The sequence below is a fragment of the Schistocerca nitens genome, chromosome 2, assembly GCF_023898315.1.
Source record: "Schistocerca nitens isolate TAMUIC-IGC-003100 chromosome 2, iqSchNite1.1, whole genome shotgun sequence".
In the NCBI taxonomy this organism is placed as follows: Eukaryota; Metazoa; Arthropoda; class Insecta; order Orthoptera; family Acrididae; genus Schistocerca; species Schistocerca nitens.
Window position 1 is genome coordinate 408,578,724 of NC_064615.1, and position 13,581 is coordinate 408,592,304.

At 45.2% G+C, this 13,581-nt stretch overlaps 1 protein-coding gene across 1 annotated transcript in view; it reads left to right on the top strand.

Moving 5' to 3' along the window:
* LOC126235055 (uncharacterized) overlaps nucleotides 1–13,581 on the top strand; it is a 671,255-nt gene that overhangs the window by 343,554 nt on the left and 314,120 nt on the right. Inside the window, exon 2 of the mRNA XM_049943791.1 lies at nucleotides 1,881–1,996. Within this exon, the coding sequence (XP_049799748.1) occupies nucleotides 1,881–1,996 (116 nt within the window). The remainder of the gene's footprint in view (nucleotides 1–1,880; nucleotides 1,997–13,581) is intronic.

Genomic DNA, 13,581 nt, shown 5'->3' on the forward strand with positions numbered 1-13,581 from the left:
CACAGTGATGAAACGACGCTTAAAGTCCTGCGGATTCCGTTTTTGGTCAAGCGTGAGCAATCGCGGAACCCATCTTACGGATAGCTTTCTCATGTCCAAATGTTTATGCAAAATATTATATACCCGTTCATTCGAGATGCCCACAGCACTAACAGTCTCACGCACCTTAACTCTTCTGGAGTCGTAACCTCCACAGGACGTCGAGAACGTTCACTTCACTTTTGCCCATATGGCCACTCCTGAAACCACTTATAAACCTAATCGAAGGCGCAGAGTCACCGTAATGTTTATTAAGCTCCTCTTTAGTCTCCTGAGGGGTTTTGCCTTTCATAAAGTAATGTTTAATTACCACACAAAATTCTTTTTCGCCCATTTTTTTGACACTCACTCGACTTCCTTGGTTCACAGGAATGCCAAACACAAAGAAATAGACCAATGTGGCTGAAAATTGGTGTGCGTTCTTTCCAAAGATGCTACTAAGTAAACATGACCTCGATACGCACTGGTGGTGCCGTCTCTCGGACTTTGCACGGACTTTTCAAACGGCCCTCGTACGTCCCGTTCCTCACTTATGTTTATTTATATAATTATTCTTTATGGCGATTCCATGGAACTTTCCTGGTCCCAACGTCATTACTTAAGTTATTATACCGGGTGATCAAAAAGTCAGAATAAATTTGAAAACTGAATAAATCACGGAATAATGTAGATAGAGAGGTACAGATTGACACACATGCTTGAAATGACATGGGGTTTTATTAGAACCAAAAAAATACAAAAGTTCAAAAAATGTCCGACAGATTGCGCTTCATCTGATCAGAATAGCAATAATTAGCATAACAAAGTAAGACAAAGCAAAGATGATGTTCTTTACAGGAAATTCTCAATATGTCCACCATCATTCCTCAACAATAGCTGTAGTCGAGGAGTAATGTTGTGAACAGCACTGTAAAGCATGTCCGGAGTTATGGTGAGGCACTGGCGTCGGATGTTGTCTTTCAGCATCCCTAGAGGTGAAACTTCCTGGCAGATTAAAACTGTGTGCCCGACCGAGACTCGAACTCGGGGCCTATGCCTTTCGCGGGCAAGTGCTCTACCAACTGAGCTACCGAAGCACGACTCACGCCCGGTACTCACAGCTTTACTTCTGCCAGTACCTCGTCTCCTACCTTCCAAACTTTACAGAAGCTCTCCTGCGAACCTTGCAGAACTAGCACTCCTGAAAGAAAGGATATGCGGAGACATGGCTTAGCCACAGCCTGGGGGATGTTTCCAGAATGAGATTTTCACTCTGCAGCGGAGTGTGCGCTGATATGAAACTTCCTGGCAGATTAAAACTGTGTGCCCGACCGAGACTCGAACTCGGGACCTTTGCCTTTCGCGGGCAAGTGCTCTACCAACTGAGCTACCCGAGTTCGAGTCTCGGTCGGGCACACAGTTTTAATCTGCCAGGAAGTTTCATATCAGCGCACACTCCGCTGCAGAGTGAAAATCTCATTCTGGATCCCTAGAGATGTCGGTCGATCACGATACACTTGCGACATGAGGTAACCCCAAAGCCAATAATCTCACAGACTGAGATCTGGGGACCTGGGAGGCCAAGCATGACGAAAGTGACGGCTGAGGACACGATCATCACCAAACGACGCGCGCAAGAAATCTTTCACGCGTCTAAGAATATGGTTGGTTCTAATAAAACCCCATGTCATTCCAAGCATGTGTGTCAATATTTACCTCTCTATCTACATTATTCCGTGGTTTATTAAGTTTTCACATTTATACTGACTTTTTGATCACCCGGTATCTGGTGTGTAAGGCCGGAACGCCGCGGCGCCCCGTGTACTGCTGCTGGTGCTGAGGTGTCGGCTGTGCTGTTGCAGATGGCGGCGCGAGCGCCGGGCTGTGGGCGGCGCCGCTGGTGTCGGTGGCGGTGTTGCTGGCCGCCGTGCTGCTGCTGCTGGGCTGCACCTGCTGCAGGCACAACAAGGGCTTCCAGGTCAGTCCCCGCCGCGGCCGGCGCAACAAGTGCCCGTGGGACGCTGCACGCGGCTCTCACGCTCAAACACCACACTAGCCTGCGGTGCTTCCATAGATGGTCATCGAACCTACGGAAATCTGTCGGTTAAGCGAACGTTAACAATAGTACACGCACGTGACGGTTGAAGTAACACCACACTCACGTGACAAAAGTCATGGGACAGCGAAATGCACATTAAATGGCGGTGATACCGCGTACACAATGTGTAAAAGGGCAGTGCAGTGGCAGAGCTGTCATTTGCACTCAGGTGATTCATGTGAAATGGTGACGGCGTGATTATGGCCGAATGACGGGAATTAATACTCTTTCAACGAGGAGTGGTAGTTGGAGGTAGGCGATATTCCGAGATCGACAGTGTCAAGAGTGTGCGAGAGTACCAAATTTCAGGTACAAACAACGAAGTGGCCGACGTCCCTCACTTAACAACCGAGAGCAGCGGCGTTTGCGTAGCCTTATCAGCAGCATGGGTGAAATAACCGCAGAAATCTTTTTGCGACGTACGACGAACTTGTCTGTTACGACAGTGCGGCGAAATTTGGCGTTCATGGGTTATGGCGGCAGGTGAGCGACGCGAGTGCTTCTGCTAACAGCACGCATCTCCTGGTCTCGTGACCATATCGGTTAGGCCCTAGACGACTGGAAAACCGCGGCCTGGTCAGATGAGTCCCGATTTCAGTTGCTGATGGTAGGGTTCGAGTGTGACGTAAACCTCACGAAGCCATGGATCCAAGGTGTCAACGAGGCACTGTGCTAGCTCGCGGTGGCTCCATAGTGGTGTGGGCTGTGTTGACGTGCACTGGAGTGTGTCCTCTGGTCCAACGGAGCCGCTCGTTGACTGGAAATTTATGCTCGCCTACTTTGAGACCATTTTCAGCCTTTCGTGGACTTCGTGTTTCCAAACAATGATGTAATTTTCACGGATGACAATCCGCCATGTCATCGGGTCACAGTTGTTCTCGATTGATTGGAAGAGCATTATGGACAATCCGAGTGAATGATTTGGCCACCCTAATCGCCCGACATGAATCCCGTCGAACGTTTATTGGACATACTCGATAGGTCAGCTTATGGACAAAATCCTGCACCGGCAACGACCATAGAGGCAAGATGGTTCGGTATTTCTGCAGGAGATTTCCAACAACTTGTTGAGACCTTGCCACGTAGAGTTGCTGCACTACGTCGGCCAGAAGAAGGTCCGACACGATATTAGGTGGTGTCCCATGACTTCTGTCACGTCAAAGTATGTATGTGCACTACCACAGCACAGTCAGTACATTAGTGTTGAATACCTCAAATAGTTATTTCTCCAGAAGAAAAGTAAAAAAAGTGTCAAGCAAATGTTGTTCAAGTACCAAGCAGACATTAACCAGCATGACTTTCTTGTAACATTGTTCGTTACTAAAGCATGAACGGCGGTCAGTTTTTTTTCCAAATTTGCTCCGTATATATTTTTATCCAGTAATCCACTTCCTTTGTTCATGTGTTCAAAAAAGTACCACAGTGTACCATTCATACACAGTAAACATGCCGCTAATAAAAACGTGACACAAAACTGACTTCGTCCTGCACTAGCACAACGTAACTCGTTCACATGCTGCAGTTGACAGTAGATAAATGGAAACACGGAGAGCACGTACTCCGGTCGTTCAGTCAACCGTCGGGAAGGTATCACCCTCCAAGAGTTCCACTGCCTGAGGAGCATTACTCCCACCTTCAACCAGAATAAAAGAGAAGTAATTCTGATGCCGCTTTTAGTAAGGAACTGCCATTACTACGCAAAACATATTTTTGAAAGTACTTCAGTACTGTACTACATGTGATGGTGATGGGCTGTACTCGCTGACGAGTATGATTGTCTTCTACGAAACTCAGTATCCATGGGATCGTAAGTCACTGAAGAGGCCAATCCTGGAGTTGTGGATTTCTCCACATTCTCGACACATGTTTGTTCTGGTGGGTACTGGCTGCGTAGCGTTGCTCATCTTCAGGAGTTCCCGTTGTTTCCTAGCATTGCGCTTATCAGTTTCTGTTTTCCGCCTCAGTTGCTCGAAGTACTGGATTCCTTCCCAGACATTGCGACGCCATACTGGGCGATTAAGTGCAGTACTTTCCCAGTACCAGTTTCAGTTTGACATCCTTTCATGTTATCCTTTAATGGTTCAAATGGCTCTGAGCACTATGGGACTCAACTGCTGAGGTCATTAGTCCCCTAGAACTTAGAACTAGTTAAACCTAACTAACCTAAGGACATCACAAACATCCATGCCCGAGGCAGGATTCGAACCTGCGACCGTAGCGGTCTTGCGGTTCCAGACTGCAGCGCCTTTAACCGCACGGCCACTTCGGCCGGCTATCCTTTAATGAACCTTTGTACAGTTTCTTTGGTCTTCCTACTTTTCATTGACCATCCTTTAGCTGGGAATACATATTTTGTTTTAGTAGATGGGATGTAGGTATACGAACAATGTGGCCCGTCCAACGGAGTTGATGCTTGATGATCATGGCTTCAATGTTAGTAGAGTTTGCTTCTTCCAGAACACTGATAGTAATGCACCGATCTTGCAATTTCACCAGTAAAATCCTTCTCAGGCAGCGCTGATGGTACTTTTCCAGGCCTCGTGTGTGCCTTCTGCAAGCAGTCCATTCTTCGCACTCGTGTGAGAGAGATGTTATACCAGTAACTTGGTAAACATAAGCTTCGTCTTAATATTAATGGGGCACATTTGAGGCGCTGTTGTATTTCAGCATCAATATTTGCGTACTTCATTTACCTGTATTGTAACTGAGAAAATATTGTTGCGGTTACATTCTTCGTAATTGAGTAGCATTTCTACTTTCTCTTCGTTCGTGTACATTGAGCTCACACACAAACCTTCAACTGAAGACGGTTGGCTGTGTGATTGGTGTGCATTTACTTCGTGTTTATCATTGTTTACTGTCATCTGCAGCAAGAGGACGAGCTACGTTACCCCCGGATACCAGGACCCTCTGCTAGCACACGAGAGCCTGTCGATTTTGTGGTACGTTTTTGGAGAGCTCTTGAGGGGAGAAAGTAGGTTACGGAATAAAAAAATACAGGTGAGTCAAAAAAGAAAAACAGCTTTTCATATCTTCGTAACGAGCAAAGATGCAAGGTAGGCAATCATACTGGTTAATGTCTCGCTGGTAGCTAAACAACATTTGCTTGATAGATTTCTTATTTCTTTGTAGACCAAAAGTTATTTATAATGATTAAGATAAGTGGGAATTTACTTAATAACTGCCACCAGTCTGTGACAGTGATAATTCTTATGACACGCAGATAAGAATTTCAACTTTGTTACTGAAAATTGAAACAGGTAGTGAATAAAAATTATAGGTTACTTCAGCAGCGGAAGGTGTCAGTCAAAGAGTCATTCGTGCAATATATCACAGGTGTAGAACATCGCGTATCAAAAATCATGGATTAACATAACCACTATTGAGTTGGTGTGCTGCCGGACCTCCTTGACCAACCCATTGGCCATGAAACGTTCGAGTGAGGTACTGCCGCACGACCCGTAGTGAATGGGATGAGGCCCCATCGTGTTTAAACCACAGTCGCATTTCTGCAAGAGTAGCGTTCTGTCATAACGCTGGTAATTCCTGGAGAAGAAATAGGTGATGCCAACACGTGTTAAGCTGTTTGGTAAAGCGTATAACACCATGAGTCTGTCAGTGACTACTCCTACTTATACATTGGTACGAAAGCGATCCTAATGCGTCATCTCCATGCTTGCTAGAGGATTTGCTTGTGGCCACTCGTGAGTATTGTAATCTGTTGCGAATAGTACTGCCACCACCACCACCACCACCACCACCACCGTATCGTATACATTACTCGTCAGAAGTAAAACTGTCCACATCTCAAACGATATTGGTTTCGGAGCATGTAATTTTACAAACTGTTCTTCAAGTTTTGATGGATACTGCCTCCTGCAGGAATATGTGATACTTTTTTTCAACACTGTGACAGTGAAGGTCTACTGCGAGGCTATACCGAACTGTCGATCCTCGGCAAGTCTTCCGATATTTCGCTACAGTTTAATGCGGATAAATGATCAGCCAGAGACTGGATATCTTTTTAATTGTCTCTGACTTCTGACAATATCTAAGACATAAACGTTGACGACGGAAGACGAGGCAGTAGTAGCTTAGTTCTGGGATATGAGTGATATTTTTTCTCTCTCTTTCTCAGCATATAAACAGTCGTACAGCGTACGCTGTTATTTTGTTTTCCGAAATTTATTTTCTTTTAGATTTTGTTGCCTAGGTATCTCTGTGACTCGGGTAAACTTTGTTCTGTGTGCTATCGTGTTTTCTGAGGTGGAGATTGCAGACCAGCCTAACATTTGCATGAACGAGCGTGGAAAATCACTGACGCCCATTACGCAGGCTAGTCAGAGTATCAGACCAACGGTCGTTAATCCGCCTCGCGGATTGGATCCGGTTCTGGCTCTCTTCCATGTCTCGCTGTGCATACGACTCGCCGTTAGCTATCTAGTTAGTTAGTTTACCCTATGGCCAAACTTTCTCTCTCTCTCTCTCTCTCTCTCTCTCTCACTCCCTCCCTCTCTCTCTCTCTCTCTCTCTCCCATCCTCTCCTTCCCTCCCTCGCTCCCGCCCCCTTACCCTCCTCCCCTCCTCCCCTCCTCCCTCCCCCCTCCCCCATCCGCCCTTCGGCCCCTCCCCCTGTGTGTGTGTGTGAGAGAGAGAGAGAGAGAGAGAGAGAGAGGGAGAGGTCTAGAACGGTAGCGATCATAGGCGTATGGTTATTCAGTTGCGCCGTTGTATCGACTAAAAAAAGGCTACACTACGAACTAAAATCTTTAAGACCGTTTTGACGCTTTTGAGATAAATAAAGACGGTGCCGTTAGACACTGTGGGAAAAGTGCAACCGCGTTGTGTTTTAAACCCGCTGCTGCGCCTGCGCGTCTAGCTTATCTACGGGCCCGAGCAGCTGTCCGGCCGCCCTGGTGAAGTCAGCGCTTCTGGGAAGCGGCGGCCGCCGCCTCAGCCTGCGCGACGCGGCGAGGGAAAGCACGAACCTGCGAGTCAGGGCCGCCCCGCCTCTGAGTCACGTGCCCACCTGGGTGGCCGCGCGTATATCCACCGTTACGTCGCTGGCGCCTTCGCCGCGTCATCTTCCAAATTTTCGACTGCGCGGGAGTTTGCTCTTTTCGTCACTTGACTCTTTCACTGGCACTGGGATGTGTACGTCCCACGATAGGTTGTCAGAAAATCCGTAGCAGTCTGCTGCATGTTGTTGCAATGTGTCAAGTCCCTCTTAGTAAAGGCATCCCTGCTTATGGTATCCAGAATTCTTATTGCAGTCGCACCGGAAGGTTCCACTGTCTTCAAGTGTCATTGTTAACTCTCCACTTCGCTGCATGTTGTCGCATCGAATTAGTTCGCGCCCGCAGATAAGCCTTGAAGAGATTATTGCGGAAAGCTTAGATGGGAAAAGAGGTATATGTATTGGTGGAAAGAGAATAGAATGTATAAGATTTGCTGATGACATGGTATTAGTGGCACAAAGTGAGCGAACAGTGGAGAAACATGCTGAAAGATCTGAGGAGGAGGAGGAGGAGGAGGATATTGGTGTTTAACGTCCCGTCGACAACGAGGTCATTAGAGACGGAGCACAAGCTCAGATTAGGGAAGGATGGGGAAGGAAGGCGGCCGTGCCCTTTCAAAGGAACCATCACGGCATTTGCCTGGAGTGATCTAGGGAAATCACGGAAAACCTAAATCAGGATGGCCGGACGCGGGATTGAACCGTCGTCCTCCCGAATGCGAGTCCAGTGCGCTAACCACTGCGCCACCTCGCTCGGTCTGAAAGATCTGAATAAAGCTTGTGTGGAATATGAAATGCAAATAAATGCAGCAACAACAAACAGTAAGGTCATCAGTACATGATGCAGACTTTCAAATATTAAAATAGGACAATCTACCATTAGCCAAGTAAGTGAATTTAAATATCTTGGAAGCACAATAACTGAAGACTTGAGATGTCACCAGGAGATGAAAACTCGAATTGCCATAGCGAAGGAGGCATTCAACAGAAAGAGGAGACTCTTATGTGACAAATTAGATAAAGGACTAAGGAAAAGGCTTGGCAAATGTTTTGTCTGGAGTGTGGCACTATATGGGGCAGAAACATGGACGCTGAGACGAGAGGATGAAAAAAGGTTAGAAGCATTTGAGATGTGGATGTGGAGGAGAATGGAGAGAATAAGCTGGATGGAAAGAATGAGTAATGAAAGAGTATTCGAAAGGGTTGGTGAGAGAAGATGTCTGCTGAAGGTTGTAAGAGAAAGGAAAAAGAACTGGTTGGGACATTCACTGAGAAGGGAGTGCTTGCTAGTAGATGCTTTGGAAGGATTGGTTTGTGGGAGAAGACTGAGAGGAAGAAGGAGATACAAGATGATAGACGACATAAAGGGAAGAGGAAATTATGCGGACCTGAAGAGGATGGAGAACTACCATGTGAAAACCTGCCTTTAGGCAGAACACTGATGATGATGATGATGATGATGATGATGATGATGCAAATAAGCAAGCCAGTGAACATATTTGCAAAGTGGTCTGCTATCCCGCCTTCCCGGTCAATTCCAATCAATCAATCAATCAATCGCACGCAAGGGCTGACATTTGCCGTATCACAAACGCTCACCATATTGAGCACCTGTAATGTGAATTAAAATGTTATAGAGATGCTCTATCGACTGACATGTCTTCTAGTTTTAGCACGGTCGTCCCTTAGCCTCGGAGGTACTTATGCGGGATGAGTCAGTTGCCCCTACAGCTGTTGTTTCATGCAGCCAGCAGTGTTATAGGTGGCCTCCATAAATCACGCGCGAAATTTTTATATTCTCTCACTCGCTATGGGTAAACTATTAGTCCTACAGGAAATAAGAAGAGGACCCTCGTGTAGGAAATTTAATGTAGTTAACTGTTGTGTTGGGATACGTCGTAGCTAGAGGGCGTAGTTTCGGAGTCAGTAAAAACGTACAAAACTTAGCTAAAAAACCCCCTCCCCACTGCCATATTCAGCCCCCACCAGTCAGGATTTCTGGTATGTTGATCTGGCACTCCTTCCTATTACTGTATAAGTATTAGCGACTCCACGAATTAATTCCCACATTCGATCTTTTTTGTCTAAATTGACTAGTCTTGTTATGCCACCGGCTTAGTCGAGCACTCACTAACTGTAAAACTGACGTGGGTGTAAATTTTACCTAACAGTTTTGTGGATCTTCACAGCATAAAATAAAAAATTACATCGTTGTATTCTTCAGTCCTTATGGCTAAGAAACTATTGTGCTTGTAGAGGCTAAGTTTGGATCGAATTGTCAACGTAATTAGCTTTAGCGTAAGGTTTACAAAAGTCGTTTTTCTTCCATTACCCTCACGAGCACGGTTAAATTAATAATGTTAACGAAGTAGCTGACTATACTGGTGGCGTAATAGCCCTATCAATAGAGGTAAAAAAAGATATAATATCGGAAAGAGTTAGTGTAGTCGGAAATTCTAGGAATCCTGACTCATGAGGGATGAGTGTGGGGTGGAGGTGCGTTCGAAGGTCACTTGTATACGTTTTACTTGAATAATTCTAAAACCGTGGCCTCCAGCGAAAACGTTCCCCACTAAAAAAATTTACTGCATTAAATTTCCTACAAAAAAGGGCATGCTCGTCTTTGCTGTAGGGCTAACAGTTTGCGCGTAGTGAGCTAGAGGAATGTTTGACTGCCAGCTATAATACTGAGGGTTGCATAAAACGATAGCGGCAGGGGCAGCTGAATCGCCCTGTACATATAACCCCATACGTCCTCCCCTCAATGAAACGGAACGGAGGGAAATGTTTTATTACTTCTGCCTATGACATTAACTGAAATTTCCACCAATAATGTCTTTCAGCCCGAAAAAAAAAGAAACTGGTCGTGAAAGGGTTAAAGGTAGAAGTGTCATCTAACGGATTCAGACGCACATTGCTACCAGATCTGTACATCCGGTATGAAAGTGTAATAGTGGTGACCAGGAAGTTAAATGGGCATCTTTCGTAGAAAGGCAACATTGTTTTCGCGAAACCCTATTGGACAAATTTGGACAGCGGTAATTGCGGTAACTTTTTGCAACAGTACTGCTACCACCATTGCCTATCGCGCACGTAGACGTTCATCTTGACTAGGGACGTTCATTTTACCTAGCTCAGTAGATTAATGGAATATAGCAGAAAACCGCTAATTTTGGGGCCGAGGTATCATCTGCTGCGGATTATACAGCAGTTTGTGGAGTATACATGTAACTGTAGATTAACCTGACACATGGTGTGAACACCACAGTGCCTCACTCGGCATGCTCCTACAGCAAGTAGGATGCCCTTGTCTTCCTCCGACCTTTCATCTTACTTTCCCAGCCACTTAAAGTAGGGTCTACAGCATTTTCTCGTTAACAAATCATTGATGGACGTCAAATAAGTGCTGACAGGAAAGTCCTAGGATCGACACCGAACCTTCCAATTTTTTGACTTGACGCTTAGCCACTTACCCAGTGTCACTCACATAATCAAAGTAGATTTTCTGCTTTTAGTAACATTTGTATTCTTTTTTAATGTACTAGTTGCGAGCGATTTACAGAGAAATGAGCACGTGAAACTAAATGTAAAAGAAAAGCTGGAGTGACTTTCTTTGGATGAGTGTTAAAGAAGTTTAATTCACCTACGTAGTAGATACTTTACAGGGCCCTCACGCGACCGATTCTTCGCAAGTGCTCTACATTCTGAGACCCTTACCAAGTTGGATTAATAGGATGGGGTGAGATTATCTATATGGTGATCATGTAGATAACCTATAAGGGATTGCCAAATAAAAAGGAGACGCATGGAAAAAAGTAAACTGTTTATTATTTTAAAAGTATGTGCCACAACTGTAAACACAGACATCCCACTGTAAGACAGGATGGTCGATGTTTCATGCAAAAAAGATTAAGGTTGCCTACGGAACTATAACTGTAGCGAGGCGTGCACCTCTTCTTCCGAAGCAAATTGACGGTCACGGATGTCTTTTTTTCAGGCCTCCAAAGATATGGAAATCGCATGGGGAGAGATCGGGACTGCTGGAGGAAATATAGGGGCTTCCTAGCGAAACTTCTGTTGAGTGGTCGAAACAATCTGGGTAACGTGTGGAAGGCTTGTTGCTAGTTGTCATCAAGCATTTACAGGAAGCCGGCCCGTCTTATTAAAAGTTTGTTGGCAACTCTACTCTTTATGTACTTTTTGGCTAAAAGCAGTACGCTTTGTTTTTAGCTTTCTGTTGCAAGACAGTGGCACTGCCCAAGTAGTCGTATATATCGTTCACTTAAACGGAGGAAAATGAAAAAGTTTTGATTTCTTCATGTCTTGGTAGCAGAATATCTTGTGAATATTGTAAGTTTCACAGACTGGACATTACATTTTTACAGCGAAAACCGTTTCTGTTTCCTGCATTTTTATTTGTACCCGGTCAAGAATTCGGTCTGTTAGGTGGCATTCGTTTTAGAACACGAACGCATAGTGTGCTACAAACGTTATTCACAGTCAAAATGTTTGATAAACTACTGACTAGAGTTTTGTTTATGTACGATTATTAGTATGATTTACCAAGTAAATGTGATTCCCATATAGCATCTTTGGTGGACATATCTGTTAAGATTCTAACCGCTAAAATCGAAAATGATTTCAGTTGAGCGATTTTCCCTAGCGAAGAGAAGTTGTTGTAATTTAAACGTAATTGTTTTAGTATACGTTAATGTGATGAGTTACCATAGGGTAAGTAATGAGTGACTGCAGAATAAATTGTTGTGTTTGTGTTGTTGTCTTTGGTGATGAAAGTCAGTGTGGAGATTGGAATACGGTAGCGGTACATAGCGTACTCCTCGCAAATAGCAACCGCGAAGCTTGAAGTTCATCACCAATGCCGTCAGTCCGTGAGATACTGCGGTTTGCAGATAAATTTTATACATTGGTACAAAGTCTAGTGATCAGGAACTTTTCATCAGCAGCTTTCCTCCCTTTCCAGCCAAATAACAGCAGTGAAAATGTCTTCAAACACCAGGATTCGAACAAATTATGCGCGAATCGAGCGCTACTGCCAACCGTGCGTTAGCCGCCTTCCAAGTGGCAGACCTGTGACTCATTCTTGGCAGGTCGCCTTGTACCACCAAATGGGCTTGAAGATATTATTGCTCACAACCCCAAGCATCCCCCCCCCCCCCCAATCCCTTTTTTTGAGAATCTTCGTCGTCATGTACAGGGCTCGAAAACGTGCTTTGTCCGAGACAACCAGAAAAGAATCTTTTACAACTGCTGCGTGTGTACTTTTAATGTGAACACCACTCAACGGAGGTGATGGCCCAGCGACGAAGGTACCTGGCTATGGAGCTGGGGACATTTGTATGCCGCGCGGGATTAGCCGATCGGTCTCAGGCGCTACAGTCGTGGACTGTGCGGCTGGTCCCAGCGGAGGTTCGAGTCCTCCCTCGGGCATGGGTGTGCGTGTTTGTCCTTAGGATAATTTAGATTAAGTAGTGTGTAAGCTTAGGAACTGATGACCTTAGCAGTCAAGTCCCATAAGATTCCACACACATTTGAACTTTTGACATTTGTATGACTTCTACTCGCCCATTCATTGCGCAGTTTTTTAATGCGTACTTTTCTCCGTATCGAAATTGGCGGAAATAGGGGGATTAATAAGGTAAGTAATTCCATAAGGAATGATAACAAATAAATTTCGCAAATAACTTATATTAGGCTTTTGGATACGGTATGGGGGAGCAAGGGGTCAGCATACCTCTCTCGCGGTCGTTGTCAGTCTTCGTAATCTGGAGCTGGTACTACTCGGTCAAGTAGCTCCTCAGTTTGGCACCACGAGGCTGAGTGCACCTAGTTCCAGTCCTCCCACTGAGGAAAAATGCCTGATAGTACGGGAAATCGAACCAGGGTCCTCCGCATGGCAGGCAGCCGCGCTGACGACGCAGTTACGGTGGCGGGCGGCAACCATATAATAATGCTATCTACATTTCCTGTAATATTACGTGCCGCAGAGTTACTGTGCTGTTGGTGCCGTCTGACGTTTGACGCTGCCTAATGGCAGATTTACATGGTTGTCAGTATCTGTAGCATTGCCATGTATTGATTTGTGTTTGCTAGTTTTATAGCGGTTGTTAATGGTTTAATTAGTTCCGAAACATATTGTGGTAAATACATCGGAGCGTAACATTCTCAGTACCGATTGATGAGGGAGTTGTAGAATGGTTCCATAGTAGATAACTCTGAGAAGTAGTTTATGATTTCATTCATGCACTGATGGGCACCCCGTCGATCAAAAGCAGTGTGCTAACACCTGTTCTCTTCAGACCAGATACATTTCCATATGCAATATTACATCAGCAGTCTGGCTTGAGTGTGGCCGCACAGTGTGGATTAGCTTATAATGAACTATAACTTGAAGAACGAATTGTCAATTATTGGATGATGGTTCAAATGG